Genomic DNA, 26,558 nt, shown 5'->3' with positions numbered 1-26,558 from the left:
CAACAGAATGATGAGGACTTGTCGAAGAGGTTTCTGGGGTACATTTTTATGGGGTTTTTGAGTAAGAGTAAAGCTAAAGCCTTGTATAGTTGGGTTATTATCTATTGCAAAGTGTAATGGGGGTTAGCAGGCAATAATAGTTGAAAGGCTAACATCTTGGGCTCCCCGTATCTTTTCAGGCTTATAGCGTAAGCTTATGTGATGGTCCAACCACTGTGTATGGCCATCATGTTGACCTTTTAGAGCCAACATTAGGTGGGACTAGGTAATTTGTTGCTAGAATTAATGATTGTTAAAGGAATCTCTAGCTCCCTCTCTCTTATGACTTCTATTCAGAGATCTGTTTCAACTGGAATTGGTAAAATTTACTCTATCAATACCGTATGTTTTCCATAATAGTAATGGACTTGTGTCCTTGGAAGATTGATGGTCACTGAGAAAGGCCGAGGGTTGTAATCACTGAATAGAAAGGAGCCGGCAGGTTTGTGGAACATATATATGGGTGACGCAGATTGGGGACCATAAGAAATGTCTTTCACTAATGATTAATATATGTTGACAGAGTAATCCTAAATGGAATATATATATTTCGGAATTTAATAAATTGGTGATAGTTTTTTGAAAAACCATATGCATCACTATTAAATTCACTACTCTTCATATGCGTCACTATTAAATCGCCACTACTTAAGTAGTGACAATTTAATTAAGGTCCTACTTAAATTCAGTACTCCTCATATGCGTCACTATTAAATCGTCACTACTTAAGTAGTGACGGTTTAAGGCCCTAAACCATAACTAATAAACCATCACTAAAGCCTCCTTTTTTTTTTCTTTTTCTTTTTTTTTTGTTCTTTTTTTCTCTTTTTTTTTTTTGGTAGTGTATACGACTACAAAAATCAGCATTTCAATTTTATAACAATCGTATAACAGTTTACTAAATAACGGTTTTCAACTGAACTAATTATAAAACTCCGTCTATCCTTTTCAATGTGTCAAAATTCAACATGGCTATCTCCCTTACCTAGATATATAAGATTAGTTGAGGTTGATCAAACATAGTTTGAATTGTCTATGTTAAACTTACGTCAAAAACGAAAAATTTAATCGTTTAATTAATATTCTAATACTTTAATTCATTCCTCCTTAAATTTTAAGGAGTCTAATCCGAACTAAATCTAAGAATTTTTGTTTTTTGATATCATGTTAATCATTACAAGCCTACAAGGTGTCCCACTAATTATGAAGGATTATATATATTATATATCATGCCATCCTCCTCAGTTGTGTTAATCAATTCATTTCCACTAGATCAGGTGCAGTAAGTGATTGAAATTAATTTATGAACTGGCAATCATTAGATCCCATCGCAGGCTGTTAAGGGTCAGCTATTTGTTGAAAGATCATGCTGGGGAATAATGATGTAAAGCATTGTCACCGCAGCAATGTATTATCAATAACATATTAATTTGGTATATACATTAATGTAAAGTAATCGTTGCTTACAAATCAAAGCAACCCACAATTTTCTGGCCGTGCTTTTCACATGTCTTATGCTTGGTATATATGAACATTGATTGTTGCCGTCGAACCATTACAAGTACAACTGAAATGTGGTCCTAGGAAATTATGCAAAGATGGCGATCGCTTGAAAATGGATTGGCCTAATTTACATTGTGTAGTTAATAGAAGTGTGGAAACAGTTCTAAATGTTGGGGTTGTTGTGGGATGAAAAAGAAGAAAACAATCACGAGTTAAGAACGAAGAATACAAGAATTTAAAGTGCTTCAAACTTTGGACCACTTCCACAATTTTCACTTTGTAGAGAATAGAATACAAATTACAATGATGCTCATACACCACGTCACAAATTTTTGAGCCACAAAAGAGGTCAATTTATAAGATAGAGTGGATTGTTGTGGTCCGTCAAAGTTGAAAGTAAGATCGTATGTTAGGATCTTAAATGTCCCACATGTCTTACATTAAAGCTGATAACTTTTGCCACCACCTGCAAACTCAACATGAAATTAAAGGGTTATGGTTAAAAAGTCTGATATGTTTAATTAAATGAGCTGAATTGTTGACCTATACATTCTTATATTCATATTTTGACACGATCCGAACCCGATACACGATATAATAGTAGACAATTTTTGACATTACTCGTGAACTCGACATGAATCCAATACAAAATTAGAGAGTTAGAATTAAGAGGTTTAACCCATTTAATTAAATGAGTGGGGCTATAGTTGACCTATATAATTTTCTAACATGCTTCGACTGAATCCGACATGCGAACACGAATTACTACCACTCTCTACACCGATAAGCCTTTCCATAATTCTGCTGGGCCTACTCAAATCAAACCCAACCCACTCTTCCAGGTCCAAAGAAGCAGAATGGGTTCGCTTATTAGCACTTGCACCCGTATTAGCAGTTGAACCCCGATAGGCTGACCGAGGTTCAATCGCCAACCTCCGTTCACTCTTCCTCCATGGCCACAATCAACTTCTCTCCACTTCGCACTACCCCCTCTCTCTGCTCACGTTCTTCTCGCTCTCCCCAAAACGCCCCTAAACTTTCACTCTATTCACACCCCAGACCCTCCCGCACTTTCCCTTCCATTTCTTTGAAATCCAACAGCACAGCTAAACCTCGCGCCTTAACAATCACTTTCGCTCACAAGAACCTATCGGAAACAGAGCTAGTCTCCGTGCCGCCGGAAGCAGAGGATGTCGCCGGAAAGTTTCCGTCATATGCCGGCGTTTACGCCGTTTACGACCAGAACGACGAGCTTCAGTTCATTGGCATATCACGGGATATTGCGGCGAGCGTTACGATTCACCGGAAATCGGTTCCGGAGCTCTGCTGCTCCGTCAAGGTATGCCATTTTTATGGTTTTGCAAAATTATTTGCCCTATTTTCTTACCCTAAATATTCAATAGTGCCGTGGAAGATTCGCATTTTGAAATGATAAGCTTTGTGAGTATTCTGTAAGGGATAGAGGATACGGTAGCGTTTTAATGATAAGATTGTTTGCTTATTGAGTGCATTTAGCAAGCTTCTTGTGTCCTTTGGATTGACATTGACGTTAGCTAATTACTAGTGAATTATTCTAATGAATTGGAGTATTTTACTTATTTGCTATTGCTTAGGGTTAGGGTTTAACATTTGGGAACTTTTTTAGACTCTGATAGGCTGAGAAGTTATTACAAGTTGGACAAAACTGAATTTCTCTTTCGGCCGTACTCCTCAAGCATGTGACATTTGTCAACAAGTTGTATACGAGTTTTAGGTGTACCATTACTCTAATAAGTTCTGTGATGAGAACCCAGCATCATGATAGTCGGGTTGAGCTTGGTTGAACTTACTATTGCCAAGCTTGAGAAAGAATGTTTCAGCTGCAATGATGCTTAAGCTCCACTGAAGCATGATTTGGCTGTAGGGACCAAGCTGAACATTCGAAATACCCACCTTTGATGATATCCCTCCTGCATGTTCTAGGATTTGATCTCACAATCTCTAATGAGTGTGATGGTACTCAGAATAATAGAACCATAATAAATTCCACCTATTATTGAGATTTCAGATATCTACAAACCATGCAGTGTAATTAAGAATACTTATCAAAAAAAAAAAAAAAAAATGCAGTGTAATTAAGAGTGATAGATTATTAAATATAATATCCATTCACAAGCTTCGAACTTGAAAAGATTTTTCCCAATAATGAGATTGACTGATACAAGTGAATCTACCTACTATGTTTTTTACTTCTTAACAACATGCTCCAATAACAATGTCTACATTCATGCACGATAATTAAGAGAGTTATATATTTGCCTACCAGTGACTTTATTTGCAAAAATTTCTAGTATAGGTCGGGGTAGTGGATGATCCTGAAAGAACAGCTCTTACCCAAGCTTGGAAATCATGGATGGAAGAACACATAAAAGCCACTGGAAAGGTCCCACCAGGCAATGAAACAGGAAACACCACCTGGGTCCGGCAGCCGCCAAAGAAGAAGGCTGATCTTCGGCTGACACCTGGCCGTCATGTCGAACTCACGGTCCCTTTGGAGGAACTCATCGATAAGTTGGTAAAGGAGAGCAAGGTGGTAGCCTTTATCAAGGGCTCAAGAAGTGCACCGCTTTGTGGATTCTCGCAGAGGGTGGTTGGCATCCTTGAAAGCGAGGGGGTGAATTATGAAACTGTTGATGTCCTGGATGAAGAGTATAATTATGGATTAAGGGAGACACTGAAGAAGTATAGTAACTGGCCCACATTCCCGCAGATCTTTGTGAATGGTGAATTGGTTGGGGGTTGCGATATTCTGACATCCATGTATGAGAAGGGTGAACTTGCTAGTTTGTTCAAGAAGTAATTGCTCAAGTCTCTCGGCAATTGGTCTTCTTGTAGAAGGGGATAGTGTAGAAGAACAAGTCTCTCGGCATGGAACCATGTATGCGGTAGTTGAGGTCAGTGTCTGTTTAATTGTACTAAACAATTTGGCGTATCTCAGGCACAAACAATAAAATCTTTGATGCAAAAATAAAGGCTTTATCAGTTTCCCACGACATTTCTATGTTGTATTAACTTAAATCGTCTCCGTAGAATAAGTATCAGAAATTAAAGGTCGATGGGAAGAAACTTAGAATAATATGGAAAACCTAAAATAAAATGGTTCGGGGCTAGCTGTTTTTGGTACTCTTTTGAACTGAAGTATCTCGCATCCATGACAGTAAAATCTAAAGCTGATTGAACAAACTAAATGGCTAAAATATTAAGTCCGTCCAGAGGCAAACAAGTAAAAGATTCAGTCAATATGGCTAAATGGTAATTGCACAGGGGATATCGGATCATGAAGCAAAAAAGAGAGGCACTTGGTATGGACAAATAGAGAAAAAGGTGAAGGAGATGCACATGTGAACTAAAAATATGAGTGAAATATATCTGAAAGCAATCTCTCCTGTTATGCCATCCAAGCTTCCCTGTTGTTGCTGCTGCAGGCGACTCTCCATGCAATTTACTCAGCTACTTCAAAACCCACCATTCCGGTGATCCTTTCTTAATCTTCAGGCCAAAAAGATATTGGACTTGATCAATGCATTGGGTTACTTCCCACTTTTTTTTTGTTTTTTTTTTTGGTTTATTGAGCTCTATAAATGACTTTATTTGGTCATTTGTTGGGATCCACCACCCTTTCCTCATGTATTTATTTAGTTTTGATGAAATTTATCTTATCTATAAAAAAAATAAAAATAAATAATAACTAGATTAGAGCAAAAAAGAATACATCCCCACATAGTAGCCCCAATTCAAACACAGCACAAATTGGTTACTAATTTCAATGTTACAAAAAATGCAATATAATAAAGCATCACATTAGGGCTCCATCTCCAAATTGTTTCTAAGATATACTTTTCCAATCCCCTCATACCCCCCCCCCCCCCCAAAAAAAAATTATCACCCTAAATATAGTGAATGATCCCTATAAAGTCACTACAATGGATATTACTGAAACAACAACCACTTTGATAAGCCAACACTATTTTTTTTTAATGACGTAAAACCTTACTAAGGCCAGGCCCTTCGAGCCCACCTTTAGAGAGTAAAATCCAAGATACACGATCATACCCATCAAAACCATATTAGGGCACCGTTTGGTAAACAGTTTGGCAAAGGCACAAATATTCCACTTTTTCATTTTTCTAACATTCTCTTACTTTTTACATTACATCACTTTTTATTACTATTCCAATTAAAAAATCACTACAAAACAAAATTTGTTCATTTTTCCATATCAAATATTCTTACTTTTTCACTTAAAAAAAAAAAAAATTCTTACTTTTTTTCACATCAATCAATTTTTGCTATAGTATCAAACCAAAACCAAAACAAAATCGTTTATCAAACGAACCCTAGGCAATCTAGGGAAAATCCAAGTACGGAACTAAACCCAAAATGTCCAAGGCTCATCCCAAGCCCACCCTTTGACCACAAGACTGTACCTTGACGGGTAACACTGCAATATTTTATCAAATGAACAAGACACTAAAGCAAGCTAAAACTGGGAATTTCTTTTCATTTACAATGTATACAATTATCAGATCTGTGTATTCAAAAATGTGGGAATACTTGGACATAGCTTAGTCAAGAGAGGGCTTTCAGAGGGGGCCAACAGTATGTTACAGTTAAGGGAAAGAAGGGAAAGGAAATGTTAAATGGCACTTTAGCCGTAAATGGTCGTGACCAAGAAACCACCGGTTTTGCTTGGTGGGCCGGGAATGCCTGGCTCACTATGTGCTAGATGTAAGACAAGCCAATCTTTGCCAAATCTTCCTGCCCCGTCTGTTTGAAATGTAATGGCCTCCTAAAAAATTGGAGCTAAGAGGAGAAAAAAACAAAAAAGAGCTGATGTGGAGATCACACAACTTAGAGGTGCTACAAATCCTTATTTCTCCTTATACCTGTGGGGATACCATAACATACTGGTGATCCCCCGATCAAGAAGGGGAGTGTGCAGGCTTCACGGGCCTGAGACATGAATGATCCAATCTTTGGTCTATGGTCACAGAAGTCCTTAAACGAACTTGTTTCACAAGTTTCAGGTGATTTCTTCCTTCGGGCTTTCCTCTTTCCATTACCTTTATTGCCCCTTATGGTCATGGCCTCAAATTCTTCCGCTACTAAATTGCACTGGGCACAACCTAAAGGATTAGATCTTTCTCTCAACCAAGCATCAAGCATGGCCTTCCCAAATCGGTCAATATCCTTGTCTGTCACTTCCCATAGATTCGCAACAATGACAGGAGAACCAGCTAGCAGATAGGATAGCGGAGTACCTTGTGGAATGTAACACCCATTCAGTGTCAAAGAACCGCTACTGCATCCCATCAGGAGAGTAGCAGCACAGTTTTCAAGTTTTTGAATCTCATGCCTGGGAATGTACTGTGCACCTGCACCACCATAGAAAATTGAAATTCAACATAACTGAAGGGAAAATTTGTAAATCAAATTAAGAGTGACATAAGGAATGGAATGGATAAAGCATGTATAAACTCAACGAGAATAATATGTTTAATCGAGTGTACCACTTCCATGGCCAAAATAAATAAAGAGGTCACGGCTTTTCAAGGCTACAACCAATTCTTCAGCTGTTGGTGCAGATCCAGCCTTCCCCTGAGGATGTATTTACATGAGAAACAAACAAATTATGCAATGTATTTGATTTCATACATGGCTTGATGAGGAATAGCTTCCAATGTTCTCAAAGACTGATTCTACTGCACTGTCCAAAGATGGGATGTATGAGCAAAAGTATAAATACATATATATGCATGTTAAATTACCAGTTGTTCCAAAAACTTAAGCTGATAAGAAGAGATAAATTTAATCACTTAATCATTAGTTTAACACTCTCCTTCACGTGTGGGCTCAAACTCCCTTTTAATAGGTGATGCCCAGCACGTAGAATATTTTAATTAAATGAGGGGTGAATTGACGGAGTCAAGGTTCGATCCTAAGACCTTTGGCTCTAATATCATGTTAAATTACCAGTTGTCCCAAAAGCTTAAGCTGATAGAAAGATGTAAATTTAATCACTTGATCATTAGTTTAACAATGCGTACATAGTTTGATGAGGGATACCGTCCAATGTTCTCAAAAACTGATTCTATTGCACTGTCTAAAGACAGGATGTACGAGCAAAAGTATAAATGCATGTATGCATACATTTACAGATGCAACAAAAAAAAAAAAGCGCCAGTACATTTGTAGCTGTTCTCTATGTATGCATGTATGCTGTGTAAAGGGCACAATGCCATACAGAGTGCAACAATATTATTTATTCTAATAATCTTTCATTTTCTTTAATGACCAAAGAAGCAACCAGGAAATTACCTCCAAGTTTTGATCTCTAAACCAGTTCTCAAATTCAACTTGTGTGCTACTGAGATCACCACTGGGATTCAATAGGTAAAATGCATCCAAGGGATCTATCAGAGGAAAGTTAGCAACAAACTTTCCAACTTGCTCTTGATGCTGATGGCTTCTATCAAGTGCTACAGAGATGCTGCCAACAGAAGGCATGCGATAAACCTCCTGGTTTCTTAATATTGGAAAATTCTCCCATGGAAGCATCTGTTAAAACCAATGAGCTTGTTCAAAAACAAAGGGTACAAAAATAGGATAAATCATCCCTCCATTCCCAAAAGGGTACAATAAAAAAAAAAATAATAAAAAAAAAAAGACTAGGCCCAATCCAGAAATGCATTGAATGTTTAGTTTGCCTAGATAAACAGAGGAAAGACATCCCTAAAACAACAAATTTCACTTACAAATACATGTCAAAGACCACAGATGAAGCAATCTTGAGTAATCAATTAGGAAACTTTCATTCTGGGCAAGCACTTTGTAGAGAACATGTCTACGAAGTATGCAATATAGCTTAGGAATTTTAAGACCACAAAACCCTATATTCAATTACTTGCTGCCCAGAAAAAATAATAATTAATAATTGCTATTACCAGGTCACTAGATTAACTAAAGTCAATTCCAAAATCATTTAGGTGGAAAAATAAAACACAACTTTTCAAGATTAACTTCTGGCTCAGCAAAACTAAGACGAAAAATGTAAAATCAAAGACACACCTGCACCTCACAGTCCAACACTAGAATTATTGGCTCTCTCTTTACAGAGTCTTCCCCTTCAAGCTCGCTCATTGCTTCCTGTATTAATTGGAAGGCAAACTCAGACTGTTGGTCAACTCCATAGGACGCATTAGACGATGTCCCACACTTTGCTTTGTCAAAACATCCTACTCTACCAACATAACAACCTCTCCTTGGGCACAGCTGTGAAATACATGCTTCTTCTTCAAAGTCATACTTGGAGCCTCCAAGAATAACCTTAAGAAGACTCTCATTTACTTCCAGTTTGCACTTGGATTTTAGATCGCACATCAGTTTCTTATGTACCAAGTCCAGGCGCTTGCAGTTAGACCATTCTCCCAAGAGCACATATTTCCAGGGACCAAACCATGAATCTTCTAAGTTCCTGGTGAAAGACATCAAGCAAGTACCAACCGTTATGCAGTGAAATTTTCTCAAAAGGCCATTAATAGAAGAGCGTAACTTAAAAATTATTTATTACCTAAACTAAATCTATCAATTATAGAATAAAAATGGGAACAAAGTCCAGATAAGTTTGCCTATTCCCAAATCACTAATGCGCCCATACAAGTCCAAACAGAGTAAGAAGCTTACATATATCAAGGAGGCATTCAAATATAAAAGAGAGTGGTAACTACCTCAGAAATTTACCAAGACGACAGTCAAGCTTCTTTCTCCACATCCACCATAATGTCCTATTCCTTTTTGTATCTTCTAAAGGAAACTTTGATGATGATAAGTAATTCTCCTCCAATATCCGCTTAAACACAGGAGCTACATCATCAACGACAGTGGAACCCCAGGGACAGTGCCAATGTTTATCCACATCCTTGCTCTTCCAAAGCTTACCACTATCAGAGTTAGCATCATCATCTGAGGCTTCTGCTACAATTTTGCAGTTTATTTAAGATGTTAACCAACAAGTACTAGTATTGTGTGAGATGCTGTGAATTTGGATTGCTCTGTTAGGCAAAATACCTTCTATAACAGGATCCACTGGCAGAAGTAAAACGACAGGTTGACTCTTAGAGTTCATGCGCGACACTAGCATCCATGCATGGACGCATGTAGGATAAAGCAGCAAATCCTTTAGTAGACTAGCATAAGCACCTCCAAGCAAACTTATACAAACCATTGTCACGTCAGGAAGGCCCACAAAGAATTTTGTTACAAATTCTTCAAGATCTTGAATAGAGTCAGGTGCAAGCCTGCAGCAGGAAAAACAGACTGATTCAGTTAAGAGTGTGATTTGGTTTTTCACTGTAAGAGCAGCAGCTACAACCTGAGCTGGTTGCTTGTTTCTTCTCTGCAAGTTGAGCCAGGAACATATGAGGCCTGAAAATAGCACTTAATAAACTATGAAACAGTACGGGCTAATTATACACTGAAGAAACAGAAAGCAGCTATTGAAAAGAATAATTGCAAAATAGGTATGCTAATCTGCAGGGAAAAACATGTGTTGTAGGTAACGATATTCCAGTTACAACTAGTTAACAAACAAATGTGACATGGACAATGGGGTATGGACAGCAAATTTTCAAATGATTGTTCATTTCCTAAGTGAGCAAGAAATTTCCAGCAGAGAAAAAAATAAAATAAAATAATTTACCGCTGCTGTCAGAACAGACAGTAGCAGGGAGGAAGGACAACCATACAACTTCAGTTGAATGATTGAAGTCCTTGGAACTCAATTGGAACAATATGTATTCCATTGGAATAGATTTTTCAGAGTCCTAATTTCTTTCATATATTTGTTCAACATAGGCAAAATCAGAACAAGTCTTTCAACTGTAACCTTGTGATGCACACATCTATAAACCTAGATTTTAGTATTCAACTATCTCATAAATAGTAAAAAAGAAAATCCCAATTAAATTTTCTGCAAACATCCTCAAAGATGCAATTGACAGCTACATTGTTGTAATTTATGGGACATTTGCCTCGAGTTTATTGAAAATATATTTTTTTTAATAGGTAATGATATTTATTTTATTAAAAAACGTAAGACGCCCCTAAGTATACAGACAATATACACAAGAGACTCCAAACGAGCAAAAAACCCAAACGAAGTTATAATTTGAGAATGTTTGATGTGGAAGTGAAAACTGCACTAATCATAAAGTGATAGTCACAAAGAGCCAAACAAAAGCTAAGGAGAAGAAATGAAACAAGTAAAAGATTCCTTCAATCTCCATTTCTTTTAAGCAAAAATTTTATCTATTAAATAATGCATGCAGTGACCTCATATGCGTCCTTAAAGTCTACTACGCTTATCTCATGTGCTATCTAAATCGATAACACAAGTTTATCTCTTCTCCCTTTGTGTCTTTTTTTAAGTATATAGAATCAAGAGGTATAAACTTTGCATGCATATTTAAGAAGGTATAGCCTAAATCTGTACAACTGTTTGTTATCTGAAAATGCCTGGAAAAGGCAGGAAAAAAGAAAAAACCTAACCAGCACTAAATAGATAATACAAATCGGTAAAACGATGAACACATAAAATCAAATAAAGGGGAAGATTCACACGACTTGGCATGCATGACAACATATTTGTGATTAACAATATCAAGTAGTTGGTCCAAGAAGTGCAGCAGTTGGTTAGGGAAACAAATAAGCTTGTGACATACCTCAGCATCCACAAGTTGGACTTTGCATCTCCCAGTCATATTTGAAAAGAACTGGTAACTTAGATGAGTGCCAAGTGAAGCTTGATGAAAATATGAAGCCCAATGATTTTCAGAGAGTGCTTTGCAGGAAGAGAATAACGGAAAAAGCTCAGTTGAGGCAGAAAGTACATATACGGTAGCAAGTAATTGAGAAACCTGTTATAGCATTAAATGTTAATGGCTAATCATCTTCATGATTACAGGAAAGGACTTCAGAGCATAAGAGCATTTAAAAGTCAAAATAGTAGGAAGCCTATAAATTGCAACACATGGAAGCTACGGTAAAAATGGAAGTCAACTTGAGGAGAACATAAGTGTTTAAAAGTCAAAAACAGTAGGAAGATGCTTGTAATTGCAACACATGGAAGCTAAGGTAAAAATGGGATCCAACTTGGGCAGATTTATAATAATTGAAGTCCAATACAGTATGGTTTGCACAGAACAGGACCTACACTGTATCAAACTTGAACTGTAAGCAGAAGTCCAAATCCGTTTCACTCACAAGGACACAAGTATCCATATCCCCATATCAAACTCACAAAATCCATACCACGCAAAAAGTCATATACCAATCCCATCCAATCTAAAACCCATTTTTGTATATGAATTAATGAGGGAAATTTAGATAGAAATAGATCATCGTTAAGAGGACCTATTTAAGTCCACAAATGGGAATTAGACACAAACCAATTCATCTTAGATAGTAAACCATAACTAAAATTCCTTAAAAATCTTTATATTAGGTTCCAAATCCAAAATAGACAAATATAGACCTGATGAATCTCTGTTTCAACAAATCCATTCGATTCCCCAATAAATCATCAAGCACCTTTTTCAACAATTGAGCTTTCTTGGTAAAATATCAGTGGTGAAAAAGATCATACATCTGGAAAAAGTTTTCACATCAATCAAAAAGCTTTGAATAAATCTTATAGCAAAGTCAGATTATCCAAAACTATCTTTCCACAGAATGAAATCTCCACCCCCTTTTCTAACAAATTAACCAGATTTTTGTCCTGACTACAATGATGAGGTTAGGGTCCAAAAATAATTTAGAGAAACATGAGTGGAACAAGTAACTGCGACTCTATTTGTGCTTTTAAAGAAAGGGAAGAAAAAAAGAAAGACAAAAAGATATCAAAACTCAAGATAAAGAAAATTCAGACAAAATTTGACCTTCTGAAGTAGTACGGGAACCTCACGGCAGAGAACAAAGGCCAGCATCAACCAAGACACTAATTTTGGCAAATGAATGTTAAATAGATCACAGCAAGTTGTCCTGGCGACAAAACAAACAAAAAGAGGAAGGCCAGAGAAGTCAGTTATCAAAACTTAATAGCAATAAAGCAGCTATTACTGCAATTATACATAGAGAAAATACATTTATTAACAACGTACATACATGCTTACTATGTGGTAGACAAGCATGCAACCCTGAGTGAAGAGATAGTAATCTCTCAAACCTACCAACTAGGAGAATACCGTGTGTGCACACACAGGCATATAAATATAATACAAGAAAGAAAACAATCTCCTTTCAACAAAAATTTTCACTTAGATACCACATCTTCAAGGGGGATATAAAAAAAAGGAAAAAAAAAATTATTGTCCTCTATAACGCTAAAAGAACATTGCTTATTCAGTAGGCATGATGGCCCTCGTCAAAAGAGAACATGATTAAAGTAATATAACTTAGAAATGTCATGTCCCTGAGAATCAGACATATTGAATCCCATAAAAACTCATGAATGCAAGGTCATGACCATTCCTATGAATGAATAATACGTTAGAATCAACAAATCTTATTAGAATCTGCCATATGTATGTCTTCATAACATTGTTCATATTGTTAAAAATTCTTCGTGTGAAATAAGGGAAGTCGGAAACACAAATTAAACTTGTATGCGTATGAATAAAATGCATATCACACACAAAAGTACCTACAGTTACACAGATACCTGGTATCCTTGGAATGGTAATTCTTTAAAGAAAACCAACATATATTGTAAAGTATTACTGCACGCTCAACAGTGAATGCATCTCCTGCAATCTCCTTCCCAATATAATCAAGCAAGGATGTGAGAGGAACAGAAGAGCAAGTATGACCAAATGGATTTCTGCTAACTAGGACCGATATGCTTTGGAACAAAACTTTATGTGTTTCATGAATCTGACCACGATTCCCAAAGCATTTTCCTGAAAATGAAAAATAACAGTGATAACTATAGTTACAATAAGCATATAAAAAGAAGCAATAAAGGAAACTAAAGTCCACAGATAATGGATACTTCTAATTAGTCGCCACTTGCTAGAATGAATTAAAAGAAACAAAAGCTTATCTCTTGATCAAATACACTATGCAAATCCCTACTGGTTCAGGTTTGGTTTTCTGGTTGATAGAGCTTGGTGCTGGTTTCTGGTATTGGTTTCAGTAGTTTTCAAGCACATAGCCTTCTTTTCATGAATGGAAAAACAGGAGTTCTAAGAAGTGGGCATAGGTTGATTGCTGTCACTTTGGCTACAATGCAGGCTCTAACTCTTAATCTCAAAACCCAGCTCCAATTCACAAAGCTCCAGTTGCATTGGCTGAAATGTATGTCAAAGAAGGCTTTTTACTAATGGACACAAACTATTTTATGCGGCCATGGTTGTACTAAATTCCCACCACCTAATCAATGTCATCCATCACCTCTCTCTCACCTAAGCACCAAAAATGCTATCTCTATGAAATCCAAGAGTTTAAAAGAGAAAATGAAATTAAAAAATGTAGAAGTTAAGAGAAATTCTAAGATCTAGTGATGGGCTTTGGAGGTGGTGCAATGGTGCCATGTCCAGTGTGCACATGGAGTGTTGGTTTAAGGGGGTGTTTTGGCACTTCAGACTCAGTGTCTTTATGTGAAGCCATTTCATAGGATGGGCTTTGCAAGTGTATTGGGTGCTACTCTGTTATGCGCTATTCATGGTGCTACTGTAGAAAATACTTTATTTGAAGATGGTGATGGTGTGAATACATTTCGTGCTTTTAACCAAAGTAAATAGGAATGCACAACAACATATCACCAATTTGAGAGTAACTTGATTTAAGGTACAAGCATGGCACATGTTTGCTTTATAGGGTACCAGTACAATAAGGGCCAATTCACAAAAAGTGTTTGTGTGAGATAATGCTCGTGGATAAACAGAGTAAATATTACTCATACCTATTCCAATGAGTAGCCTTAGTAAAAGTCGTCGCCGAACAACCTCCCACTTCATATGTACAAAATTATTCAATAACCCAGAATCCATAACTGCCATCGAAAGACATTGCCAACACCACATGTTGTTGGAAATGCATTTTACTTCACAGCCAAAAGCAACTGTACAACTTTTTGTTACTAGGAGTAACTCCCCCTGACAAAGCAAGTCAGAGCTATCACACACATCATTGCCTTTCAAATATCCTGAACGGCCAACTTGTGACTCACCAGATGTGCTCATACTTTGGTTCTGAGTAGAACGATATCTGGAACGAGTTAACCTCGAATTATTCTCAGGAATTTTCTCCTTTAGTAAGGGTTTTGGAGCTTTCTTTCTAGATGTTTTGGCTTCAGTCTTGACTTTTGGCTGCTCCCTCGTGGATTTCCTAGGATCTTGTTCAGTAGCCACAAAACAAGCAGAATGATTGCTTGCACCACATTCAGCGTCTTTCACAAGAGTTTTCTTAAGCATCAAACTTTCAGCGTTTGCTTTTTCAGGAAAACTAACACAGTTTTTCCACACAGAAAGATTTAATTTGTCAAGAGCCAATTTATACAAATTTTCAGCATGAGACAATTTCTCTACAGAAATATCTGCTGAAGTGCTATCAAAATTACTTCGTGATAAATCACCAAGATGCTGATCAACTGTTGCTTCCAGCATCAATCTACACTTTATGCAAGAAACATTCATGCTGGTATCCATCAAAATTTTCTTGGCACTTTGAAGTTCCTTCTCTGCCATTTCCCAAAGCCGTTTCTTTCGGTATAGTTTTCCTGACAAAATTTAGAACATATTCGGCAAATCAGTTCAGTACCAACTCTCTTCTTAACCAAGTAGAGCATGAAGAATCAGTATTCATAAGAACAATGACTACAATAAGTAAGATCTAATACCTAAAACACAGGAGAAAGCAACTATAAATAGTGGCAAGCTCTGTAAGCAAGAGATGTTTTTTCCCCAACTTAAAAAAGTTTCAGCCTCAGCCCCATTTCCAATTATTTCATGAATAATCCCAACCTGCATGTATATGATCATAACAACAATCCAAAATGTAAGTTAAAAAAATGGGACCACCACGCTGTTGAATTTCTGGATCCAAATGATTGAGAGAAGGACAAGTCAAACCTGAAGAGTACTTTCAAGATAACATTGAAGTACATTCCACGGACTAAGATAACAGCCTTCCCAGTCCCATGGAATAGTACCAGAGGACCAAATTTTGGTAGCAAGTGATCTGCAAACTTGGAGATTCTTAAGGCCATATGTAAGCTTCTGATTGATATCCCCGGTTTCATTGTACCTTTCAGTCTGCTGCTCAACAGAGTACTTAAATTTCTCTTGAAAAAGTTTAGTACGCAATCGATGAGCTTCTTTTGCATACGAAAGAGCCTGAAGAGTAAGAAAAACCAATACAAAACAGAAGTTTACAATGGGATACAAGAGACAAGTACATGAATAGATGAAGCCAAGCAAAATAACCCACAAAAAGTGTGCAGCATCAAGTAAATCAAAAGCAGTCTGGTGGCTTTCAAAAACTTCAAAAAATTCTAGTCAATGACCAAATGGCATCTTCTCCCCCATAAATAAGAGCTGAAGGGTGAGGTCACCGGTCAATCTCGTAGTGTGCCTAATTTGTATTACACAAAAATAAAAAGAATGGATGCTATGAGCAGGAGCCTCTAATCAACACCATACTTTTCATTAACACATTGCTGTTGCCGAACTTCCTATTATGTATATTTTGCAACTCAGTCAATTCCCACTTAAAACTCCACTAGTGGAATTCCATCTTACTCCTTTTAAGATTTATGATCACACCCTATTCTAATCTTTTTCATCACTGTTTAATGTTGCGTCAATTTGCCAAAATTAAAGATATGACCTAGTACATTGAGTAACATCTAATTCCATGTTATATTATCATTACATGTAATCCCAAAGCTTCAAAAGCTTGAACTTGATTAATATATGCTAATAAAATTTTAACTTCAACTGGTGAAGACAAAGAGCCTAAAAAATCAACAATGCCATATTGATCTCATGCATTTTACATGACTTACACATTTTAGCTTCATGTTTAGGGTTTCTTTGTCAAATTATTCACTTGTTTTCTTCCATTACATTTGATGATTTATACTATTGTTTACATGGTCTTCCGTTCGCTATGTTTCTTTTACATGAGTTTGAAGATGTGGGTCTTAAACTCATCTGCATTTTCTCATCTTTTTGAAATTTTAATATTTATCATTACTTAATATATATAATAGCATCATCTTCTTTGTCATGAGTAAATCTTAAATCTCGAGTCAATCCTACAATTCAATTCTATCATTTCCATTTCATCCTAGTTAAAATCCTGATTTTAACAATCTTACTTAAAGCTGTATTCATCAATATTATGATGTATCAACAACAGCACAAAGCCAAGGAGCTCAGAATCTTGACATCCAACTGGAACATATTAAGTGCCAATTGAGTGACTTAAAAGATTGACTCAAGGTAACATAAGAAACAAAAGCAAATTGAATGCAAGTTACCTCAATTAACCTCCCGTTTGAAATTAGTCTATCACACAAATCGTAGTAGAGATATCCAGCAAGGAACACAGAACGACTGGGTACAGGAACCTATAAGAGTGAAAGATATAAGATTATTATATTATATTAGTTAGAGGTTGAAAATCAATGGAGGTTACTTCAAAGGTTCTTACACTTGAAATGAGTTCGAATGCAGCCTCTTTAACTTCTTCAACTGTGATATCTGATCTAAAAGAGCTCTCATGATTGCAAGAGCTGTGGGGATTTGAAAATAAAAATGAAAAACTCTGTTGGAAGCCAACTATCAACGGCTGGGACCCCTTCAGACAGCGTATCCAGAAATCAACAGACTTGGAAAGTTCACCACAATGATCTGATAAGTTGATGAATGCCTCATTTACAGGTGAAATGCAAAGTGCATGAGTAGTCCTTCTAGATTCCCACAGCACGGCCAAGCAATTCTCCATGGAAACACTCTTCCATCTGAATAATCTAGTCATCAGCCTATATATGTCTTGGTCAAAATCCACGCAACCCTGGGAATATCGAAGAAAAGAAAGCAATGTTGTAGATGAATTGAAACTATGTCAAGAAAGTGGCAGTAATATGTTGTAGTGCAGAACCTACAGCATCTAATTCAATCAAGAAACAAACCTTCATTGATAACAAATCAATAATATTATACAGTAATAGCATTGTATTTTCAGGCACCATAGAGCACGGTTCATCTGCAGAGCAATGATCTGGAATAGAAATGCTCAACCAAAGATTTAGGGCAGCATTTATATCTTGGAATATTTGCTGCTTGTAACAAAAACCAAGGAAAAATTTAGTAAAGAAAAATAATTGCTATTGTCACTTTCATACAAAGATAAACTAAACATGCAACGCTTTAAATCATTAATTACTCAATTCTGGAGACTAGCCTTTTAAGCATTAACACCTTTGAGTTTGGTTCAGCTTCCTGGATGCATAGTGCACGTAAGCAATATGTCACAGCTAATTGATGACAAGTTGAGATTCCACGGCTACATGTTTCACCATAGAGCTCATTCTGTTTAAGTAGATTTTTCATGTCAATCAAAAACCCAACTCCAAAAGGAACAAATGATTTACTACTAAATGTTTGATCAATGATGAAGCTATAGGAAAAAAAAAAAAAAAAACTTACAATTGTAGATATGGAATCTGACAGACACTGAATACAGTCCTTCAGACCTTCAATTCCACAGACCCTTAATCCTCTTCCCTTTCTCACTAATATTCTTGATTTTTGTAAACAAGTATCAGGTGTAATATACACATCTTTCAGGAGGATACCTATAATTTTCATTTGCATTTGCTGACAAAATTCTGGGTACAGAGCCTCCATTTCCTCATATGCAAACAGTTCCTAAACAGAATTCATGAATGAAATGTAGAGAAAATAGCTATGAGCCACATCCATATATGTATAAAGAAGGAACATAATAATGAAACCCCTATAGAAAGGAAAATTTGACAAAGAGGTCTGACCTGCTCTAAGATTAAGCCAATTGTCCGCTTCGACACTTTCACAGAAGATGAAACTATACAGTACAAGGTTGGAGAATTATCCCCCTCATCCACATTCTTATGGCGTTTACATTCCATCTGGATATCAAATACTTAATGAGGCAAAAGAACCACTGAAAAAATTACAGTTACAACAATTGAAAGCTCTAAGAACTTACCTTTACCCACTGCTTCACCAAAGGTACAGGACCTGGCAGCCTTTCAAAGACCTTTCCAGCAACACACCAATCTTCAAGGCTCTCTGAAACTGTCCTTTTCACCTTATGACTGTCACATTGATGGAGAACATCCAAAAGAAAAGCACTTCTTGTGCATGCATCATTAACAAATTCTACAATAGCATCTTCTGAAAAATCATCAACTAACTCCTCAGATTTCTGTACAAAAATCTGGCAAAGACGTTTTACACAAGTCCAAGATACCCTACAACATAGTTTCAATGCCTTTGAAGCCTGCAAACGTGACATCCATCAATAACTTATGCAAATAAAAGCTTTCAAGGCAATAGTATTGACAACACGAGAATGCTAATTGTAAGAAAATGTCAGGAATGGGAACAAAAGAACCTATCAAGAGCTATCTACTTCTCCTGCTGCTAATACAGCCTTGTCAGCCCTTCATGTTTGGTATCAATAGATTTGGTTCAGCAGTCATTTTCCATCATCTGCTATCTAATGCAGTTAAATAAAGCCTCAACATTACCTATAGAAGGCTTCTAGCTTACTTCAAACAAAAGCAATCAAACTTTTCTGGTACTAAAGAGATCAAGTACTCAATTGTCTAAGACTCATCTAGTCCACATAAAAATATCGATCAAAGTGCTTATCAAAATGTTTTAATATCCAACTTTCATATGGTAAACAGCACTTTCCTTCGCTAAACTATAAGGTCATTTCCAATGTCTCCCTAAACTTTTGAATTCGAGCAACTAACCCCCTGACTTAGGTGACTAGTTGCAATATCCCCCAGAAATTTCTCTAACCTCCTTCATGTTTAACCTTCATTTCTACATTCTTATCACATATCATAGCAAAAAAAAAAGAAAGAAAAACAAAAGGCACATAATCATGTGATAATGTCATAAGCATGTGATTTAATTTTGTTTCTTAAAAAGTATAGTGGACATTACAGAAATTTTGGCGATGCTGCAACTGCCCTATACTTTAGGAGATTGATTCCTCAAATTAAAGTCTTGAGAGGTATTGCAACGTACCTATAGTTTAGGGTGGAAACAATTAAATTTTCCCTTATTCCCTATACTTAAAATCAGACTTGTCTAGCGTAAATGTTGAATCCATTTAACTTCCAACTGTCAAAAAGAGGACAGACAGCAAAGTTTTCAAGTTTTTCTGAATTCCTTTATTCCACGCTCTTGCTTAAAATGAAGTGGCAACACATCAAAGAACACCTGACAATAAAATGTTGCTGATTTTTGAAATAGTAACGCCAAAGGCTGAAGTCTTAACATTAATGAGAAAGCAACAATGCCACCTTGGTAATGCAAGTATTTTCACTAATGTATCAGACAGATAGGTTTATGTATTTTCTGAAACTTGTAACTAGTTTGAGACATTACTTCTTAAATGATATATGAATTAAACAGATTACAGATAAGCTCTCTAAGCCCTGTACATATTGTTGCAAATAGTAACCTTTGGCTAGCTCAACACCCTACCCTGGCTGCATAAAAGTCATACATTAGCAATAGCAAAGCAGGGTAATGAAAGTGAAATAATGAAATATTACTTTTTCTCCTCGACCAAATGAACAGCAGCCAACCTAGTATGGTAATTCCCTTCACTGCCTTTGGAAATATCTCACATTTGAAAAAACCACCCTCACATTATGGAAGCAAATAAACTATTAAAACCAATATGATGTTGTTTCCGTTCACAAAATCACAATGTAACTCTAAACTAAAAAAGTTCAAGCTTGGAACAATTGTATGGAAAGAACCAGGTACAAACACAAGATACTAAAAGAGAAACTTTAAAGATCGTATAAAGATAAAATTAAAAATAAAATTACCTCTTTTACTTGCTTATTGCGGTACAAAAATACACCGATATTGTGAAAAGAAGCATATAGGTGTTTTAGACCTTGAGGTTGAATCCATTCAGTGGTAATAATGTGCTTAATTAAATGCACACTCCTCTGAAATAAGAAAGGTGAAACCCGTTAGCATAAATGAAACACATAATAACATTGCATCCTGCAACAATTAAAGAGAATCAAGAATGAATCAGCTAATGAAAGGCAGTGCTAGACCATTAAAATATAACATAATAAGCTAACCTTCATGTTAAGCTTTGTTCTGATGGAAAGGGTGAAAGAAGCGACAGCTACACTAAGTACCGCTTTGCTGTTTTCATCAGATCCATCTCTCTCACTTTCACGTGTACAACTGCTCCCATGAAGAAACAAACTCAGAGAAGCCTTATTGCTAACTTGATTGCTGTACTTAACCATGAGAGACAAAAATAGAAAAGAAAAACTTCTGAAATTAAGTACCCACTAAGTTTCAGTTCTCTGTAACTTTGCCTGATAGCATTCTTAAAGCTTCTTGCTTACTACTCTCTAGAATTGACCCTTTCAAAGGCCCCTTTTGTTGATATGTAACAGTTAAACAGAAGTAAAGAAAAGGAAATCTAAAGAAAATATCTAAAACTGTTGATGTGGGACGGAAGCACTGATACCAAATCTGATGTAGAAGAATCTGGGCAAAAACTTGTTTTAGGGTTTGGGACAAGTTATGGCTAGGATTTGGTGGGGAAAAGCTGGGAAATATTACAGAATATGGAGTTTTTAATGGTATAATAGAAAGGTAGGATTTGGAGATGAAATAAAAAGGAAAACTTAGCGTTTGGGTGGCTGTGAACAGTAATTCGAAAATTGTATTTGGACCTTTTCTTGAGATTTTTAGGAGCTATTTGATGCAGTGCATCCTGCCTGTAATATCAACTGATGCAGCGCAGGAACACCATGTTCAGCTTATGAAGAGAACTCTCAACACCCTAAATACATTCGGTTGATTGATCAAACACATAGCAGTGCATTCAAGCAAAGAACGTGAAAGAACGAACAAAAAAAAAAAAAAAACATGAACAAAATAATAGGAATCTACAATTAACTTACCTTTGACAAGAAAGAAAAATATCAGCGAACTGATGGAATATATCCTGGATTACACAGAGTCTTGTGGTAACAAAAGCATCTTCATTTTCACTAACAAGCTGTTTCCTTTCTGAATTTACTAATTCAGCTAGTGGCTGGCATAAGAATCTCAATGCGTTTAAGTAAAACAGCAGATAAGCTTTTCTATTCTTCTCTGTGCAAGCCATGTATGCCTCATAACCTGAACTCATCTGTGAACAAACCTGACCAACCGAATCTGTATATTTAACACTAGATATCACACAATTCTCTTTGCAGCCAATATGAAAGTAACCACCCAAAGAACCAAGCTGATCAGCTAAATTCTGCAGTATATTGCCATCATCACATAAAATTCTAATTGCAGACTCATATTTAGCACCTCCAAAGGATGTGTGATCACAGCCTCTGAACTTGACATCGTAATTGATAAGATGCAAGCCAGCAGCATACACTCTCAGTATCATATCAAAGGGTGGTCTAACCTGCCAAACAATTTCAATTGCTGTTATAATGTCAGACATTCAAACAACACCACAAATGAGAAGTGCATATTTACAGATCATGTAAACAAGATACCTGATGGAAATCACCTGCTAATTTGTTTAGATGTGTCGCCATTGTAATGCATAAGTTTGCACTTGTGGTTCGACATTTATTCGCGCAATAAGAGACAAGTTCAACATACTCTTTTCCAGTATTTTCCGTTTCAAACTGAGAAAAAAGTATATTATATATAAATATAAATAAAAAGTACAATCGAAAAACTTCAAAGTAATTTTCTCCAACAAATGAATGTTCAAACTAGCAAGCAGACAGCATAATTCCAAACTTAGAGCACTGCTTAAAAGGCTCAGAGCCAGTAAGTCACTGCAGTATCTGATATAACTAAAACAAGTAGGAAAATTTCCCACAAAGATAAACCAGAAACTCAAGTTTTTGGTCTTGGGTTGGCTGAGAAGAAATAACTTAAAGAGTACTAAACACTTACAAGATCCATATGATATTAAAGAGAAAAAAATGATAACACATAATGATTGTAATAAGCACTTGTCAATTATAACAGAAAATAAAGAAGGGGTGGGGGCATACATAATTACATGTAAAGTCTTGTTCAAGCATTTAGAATCTTGGTGCTCATCACTCTTTGTATTGATCCTCGCCATTAGGAAGGAAAAGAAACATATTTCATATTCCTAAATGTACTATCAAGCTTGTACTTCATAATGCTGGTCATGATGACTGCTTTGAAGTCAACCCATTATTACAAGAGTATCATATATCTGAGCATAAAATGGATCAAGTTCAGGTTATACCAGGTGTAACTCTATGATAATGTTGTATCACTAAAAAACTTTTACATAGATTAATATTTTGAAAATCCCATTGTTAGATTACATATTTCGTATGTAATAAACATTCACTCGAAATTTCATATTACAATCCAATCTATTAAATTTAAATACTTTTTATTTATAGGAAAATAAAATTTAAACAGTCTATAGGTAGATAGTTCTTGCTTAGAGAAAAAAAAAAAAAAAGGGTAGACAGTTCTTACTTTAACCATCTCGACATTTGGCAAGCACAGAAGATAGCACATATTATAACATTTGATTTATTAAAATGATCATCCAATGAGTTGTCCAATGGTGTAACATTACAAGAGTTACGCAAGGTATAAATTGAACCTCAACCAAAGATGATAATCACTATACAATATTCTGCGACATTTCAGAAAATTGCATGATAAGAAAGTAAAAACGAGAAAATTGGTGTGTAGCAGAAGCCTCCTCCCCTTGGGGCCAATTACTTAACAAAAAAAAAAAAAAAAAAACAGAAGCAAAGATAATGTGTTTCATAAATTGAAAACAACATGGAAGGCAAGCATAAAATTTGAGCAGAATCGTAATCAAAACATACTTTAGAAAGAGGCAAACTCTTAGGAAATAAGAATGTTGTTAACATGTAGCCAAAGGAGGCTCTTTCAAACCTAAACAAAAAGTAGTTAGTGAATTAACTTAGTAAAGAATAAAAGGGGGAACAATAAACAATCAGAAGGTCCAAGGTAGATCCAAAAATAAAAAATAAAAAAGTAGAATAAGAAAACTAACTGATAATAAGATGTCTAACCATATGAAAACAGTTGAAGTCCATACAAGAGAGAAAAATAAATAAATAAAAAGGTCTAACTGGCATGGCAATGACTATATCAGTGATTTGCATAAGGCACAAAAAAACTATAAACCAGGAAATTGGAGTAGTAACTTGCAACCCACAAACAAAAAACATAGTCAAGACTCTATTGAGCTTACATGAGTTGAATACTAACTTCAATTAATACAAATGAACAAAATAAGCAAGTGACCATCTTACTTGTGCTTTACACAGTAACATATTGTTCTGGATATCACATATCATATTATAAAATATTATCAAGGAAGATAAACCTTCTAGCCAAATTCTTGACAGTAAACATAGATATAGGTGAAATTGACAATAGAAGTCTTATTTGAATCACATTCCTAATTCCTTAAGACTTCTTTCATATATAATCTTTCTCAGTATTACCTTGCATTCTTGGGAAATGGTATCCAACACATAAATTAATATGTCAATGATGAGCGAGGATCTAGTCTCCTGGAGCGAAAACAAAAATGAACATATCCGCCGAGCAAACTGCATGTTAAATGATGGTTAAGAAACACATAAAGATCCGCATAATAAATATGGCCAAAAACTAGATACACACCTTGTACATTTGATCTTTCAATGATGACTTTGCATACTCAGTCAAAGTAGCATAGCAGAATGCACATACTATATTCCCATCAAAGCATGCTAGTTCCCCTAGTAAAAATAAAGAACATTTCCCCAGATACGTCACAAGCGCCCTGTGCAACTTCTCACATGCATTCGCATCTAATACCCTAACACATGAAAATTTAAATCAACCCATCAATAAACTGTTCATCCTGGTCCAAATAACCAAACTACATAGTTTTATTCCACAAAATAAATCAAATCTCAGCACTTAACGGTCCAACAACAACCTAGAACAAGTACCTTAGAAAAAATTCACAGATGGAAAAGCACAATCTGTGCTTCTAATACACATAACAAAAGGCCAAACACAATGCCGTAGGGCATTAAATTTATTCTTTGCTTGGCTACTAGGAGAAGTAAGATAAAATTGCAAAAAACTTCAAGTCCAAATCTGCCAAGTTATGATGTTTCACTTCCTAACTACAAGAGAAACTAAGCTCATCTAAATAGTTGGCAATGCTAGCCACATCCTAGTCAAAATTGAAGTATTTTTGAGAAGTCCCAAACAATTGAAAATGTAGAGCTCCAACTTCATTTTCCTTCCCTTTTTCCCACGTTTTCTCGGCAACAAAACACATAATAATATCACAAACAATCAAAACTCACGAACCTGAACCACGGGCGAACCCCCTCTACCAAACCAAGCACCCTCCCATACACCCCACCATCCTTACTCTGTCCCACCGCCGCGCACTTCACCAGCGTCACGACCACCTCTACAACCAGCGACCCGAACTCCTTATCATCGCCTCCGTTCTCCACATCTGGAACGAACTTCCCCACCGATTTCGCCGCTTTCTTTACCCCGAAATCGATCCCCTTGAAGCTCTCCAAAACCCTAAACCCCTCTGCCTCGGCATCGTCATACCATCCCCACGCCTCCATGCAATGCACCATTCGGACCCTCTGGACCTGTACGGAATAGGGCTTGCAGGAGAGCTGGGACGACACTAACTCCAAGCAATCCAGGCAGAGTCGGTAGGCGTCGAAAAGTTCGTGGGCGAACTGTTCATTCAATTTCTGGGGATCGGAGAGGCGCTTAGGGAGGATGGATAGGGTGCGGTTGAGGAAGGAGAGGAATTTCTTGGCGAGCGGCCGGATTAGGGAGTGGTCGTTGGCTCTTTTTGGTTTATTGGGGTTCCTGAGATCTGTGAAGGGTTGTAGGTAGTCGGAGAGCAGGTGATGGATGCCTGTGGACTCGGAGAATTCGAGCTTCGAAATCAGAGAGGATTCGGCGGTTGATGCCATGGCAGTGATGTGAGAGAGAGAGAGAGAGAGAGAGAGAGATAGAGAGAGAGAGAGTGTGTCGAAATGAAAAGTTAAGAGGAAGGGTGCGCTTTCATAAGGGCGCGAAGAGAGCCCGCTGAGGAATTTGATTTTAACGTAAAAAATGTTGCGCACTGTCAGTCTATTCGTGACCTGAATTTTAAAATTATTATTAGATCCCTATTAAATCATTATTAAATTTTAAATTTAATTATAATTTTAAAAATTACATCAATAATAATAAAAATATGTGTAGCATTTCTGATCAACCATTGCGTATTGGGAGACCAGAGAGGCTCCCCTTCTTACCTTCACTCTATTTGTGATTGAAATCTTGAGATCTCATCTAAATAAAATCTTAAGAGTCCAAAATAATAAGAGAACACTCTAATCCAACAACATTGATCATTATGGTGGGTGCCTCCATTAGCGCCACCGTCATCGTCCTTACACAAACACAACTAGCACCATTGTCAGAGTGTGTCAACTACCGTAATCTTATTTTTTATACTTTCTCTCAAACCTTCCCTTTTATATGAGATTTGAATTCCTTAATATTATGTTGTGAAGCTCACTTGCCCAAGTGGTATAATCTACAGCGGTAGTGGATTCTATTACTCTTCTTTTAAGCTATTCAAATTTC

At 36.4% G+C, this 26,558-nt stretch overlaps 2 protein-coding genes across 6 annotated transcripts; one reads left to right on the top strand and one right to left on the bottom strand.

Annotated features, from left to right (window-relative positions):
• Nucleotides 1-2,409: 2,409 nt before the first annotated feature.
• LOC132191910 (bifunctional monothiol glutaredoxin-S16, chloroplastic) lies at nucleotides 2,410-4,576 on the top strand. The gene is made up of 2 exons (XM_059607039.1): nucleotides 2,410-2,881; nucleotides 3,878-4,576. Exons 1-2 carry the CDS (start codon nucleotides 2,495-2,497, stop codon nucleotides 4,379-4,381), a joined length of 891 nt encoding a protein of 296 aa, XP_059463022.1. The 5' UTR covers nucleotides 2,410-2,494; the 3' UTR covers nucleotides 4,382-4,576.
• A 1,486-nt stretch (nucleotides 4,577-6,062) lies between these two features.
• Nucleotides 6,063-25,901, bottom strand: LOC132192086 (separase). 5 transcript variants are annotated; one of them, XM_059607291.1, is made up of 27 exons: nucleotides 25,260-25,901; nucleotides 24,576-24,753; nucleotides 24,395-24,502; nucleotides 22,406-22,540; nucleotides 21,809-22,311; nucleotides 20,969-21,077; nucleotides 20,702-20,827; nucleotides 18,832-19,125; nucleotides 18,635-18,751; nucleotides 18,291-18,512; nucleotides 18,063-18,173; nucleotides 17,774-17,920; nucleotides 17,293-17,655; nucleotides 17,120-17,209; nucleotides 15,708-15,971; nucleotides 15,476-15,599; nucleotides 14,540-15,355; nucleotides 13,298-13,535; nucleotides 12,516-12,618; nucleotides 11,301-11,495; nucleotides 9,953-10,005; nucleotides 9,649-9,878; nucleotides 9,309-9,555; nucleotides 8,650-9,055; nucleotides 7,900-8,139; nucleotides 7,092-7,179; nucleotides 6,063-6,956 (listed from the first exon to the last, which is right to left on the bottom strand). In XM_059607291.1, exons 1-27 carry the CDS (start codon nucleotides 25,895-25,897, stop codon nucleotides 6,442-6,444), a joined length of 6,660 nt encoding a protein of 2,219 aa, XP_059463274.1. In that variant the 5' UTR covers nucleotides 25,898-25,901; the 3' UTR covers nucleotides 6,063-6,441. The 5 variants fall into 5 exon arrangements, with proteins under 5 accessions (XP_059463274.1, XP_059463275.1, XP_059463276.1 ...); XM_059607292.1 differs by having other exon boundaries at nucleotides 9,309-9,552; XM_059607293.1 differs by lacking the exon at nucleotides 17,774-17,920.
• Nucleotides 25,902-26,558: the final 657 nt, after the last annotated feature.

This window comes from Corylus avellana, chromosome ca9, assembly GCF_901000735.1.
Source record: "Corylus avellana chromosome ca9, CavTom2PMs-1.0".
Classification (NCBI taxonomy): Eukaryota; Viridiplantae; Streptophyta; class Magnoliopsida; order Fagales; family Betulaceae; genus Corylus; species Corylus avellana.
The sequence above is the reverse complement of the archived record's forward strand: the minus strand, read 5'-3'. Positions and strand labels throughout refer to the sequence as shown.

Excerpts from the sequence above, each read along its gene's own strand:
- LOC132191910 (XM_059607039.1), top strand. The coding sequence starts at position 2,495 with ATGGCCACAATCAACTTCTCTCCACTTCGCACTACCCCCTCTCTCTGC. Across the intron at positions 2,882-3,877 it reads AGCTCTGCTGCTCCGTCAAG|GTCGGGGTAGTGGATGATCC; the intron begins GTATGCCATTTT and ends TTTCTAGTATAG.
- LOC132192086 (XM_059607291.1), bottom strand. The coding sequence starts at position 25,897 with ATGGCATCAACCGCCGAATCCTCTCTGATTTCGAAGCTCGAATTCTCC. Across the intron at positions 17,656-17,773 it reads TTGATTTGTTATCAATGAAG|GGTTGCGTGGATTTTGACCA; the intron begins GTTTGTTTCTTG and ends CGATATTCCCAG. Across the intron at positions 7,180-7,899 it reads TTAGAGATCAAAACTTGGAG|GGGAAGGCTGGATCTGCACC; the intron begins GTAATTTCCTGG and ends ATACATCCTCAG.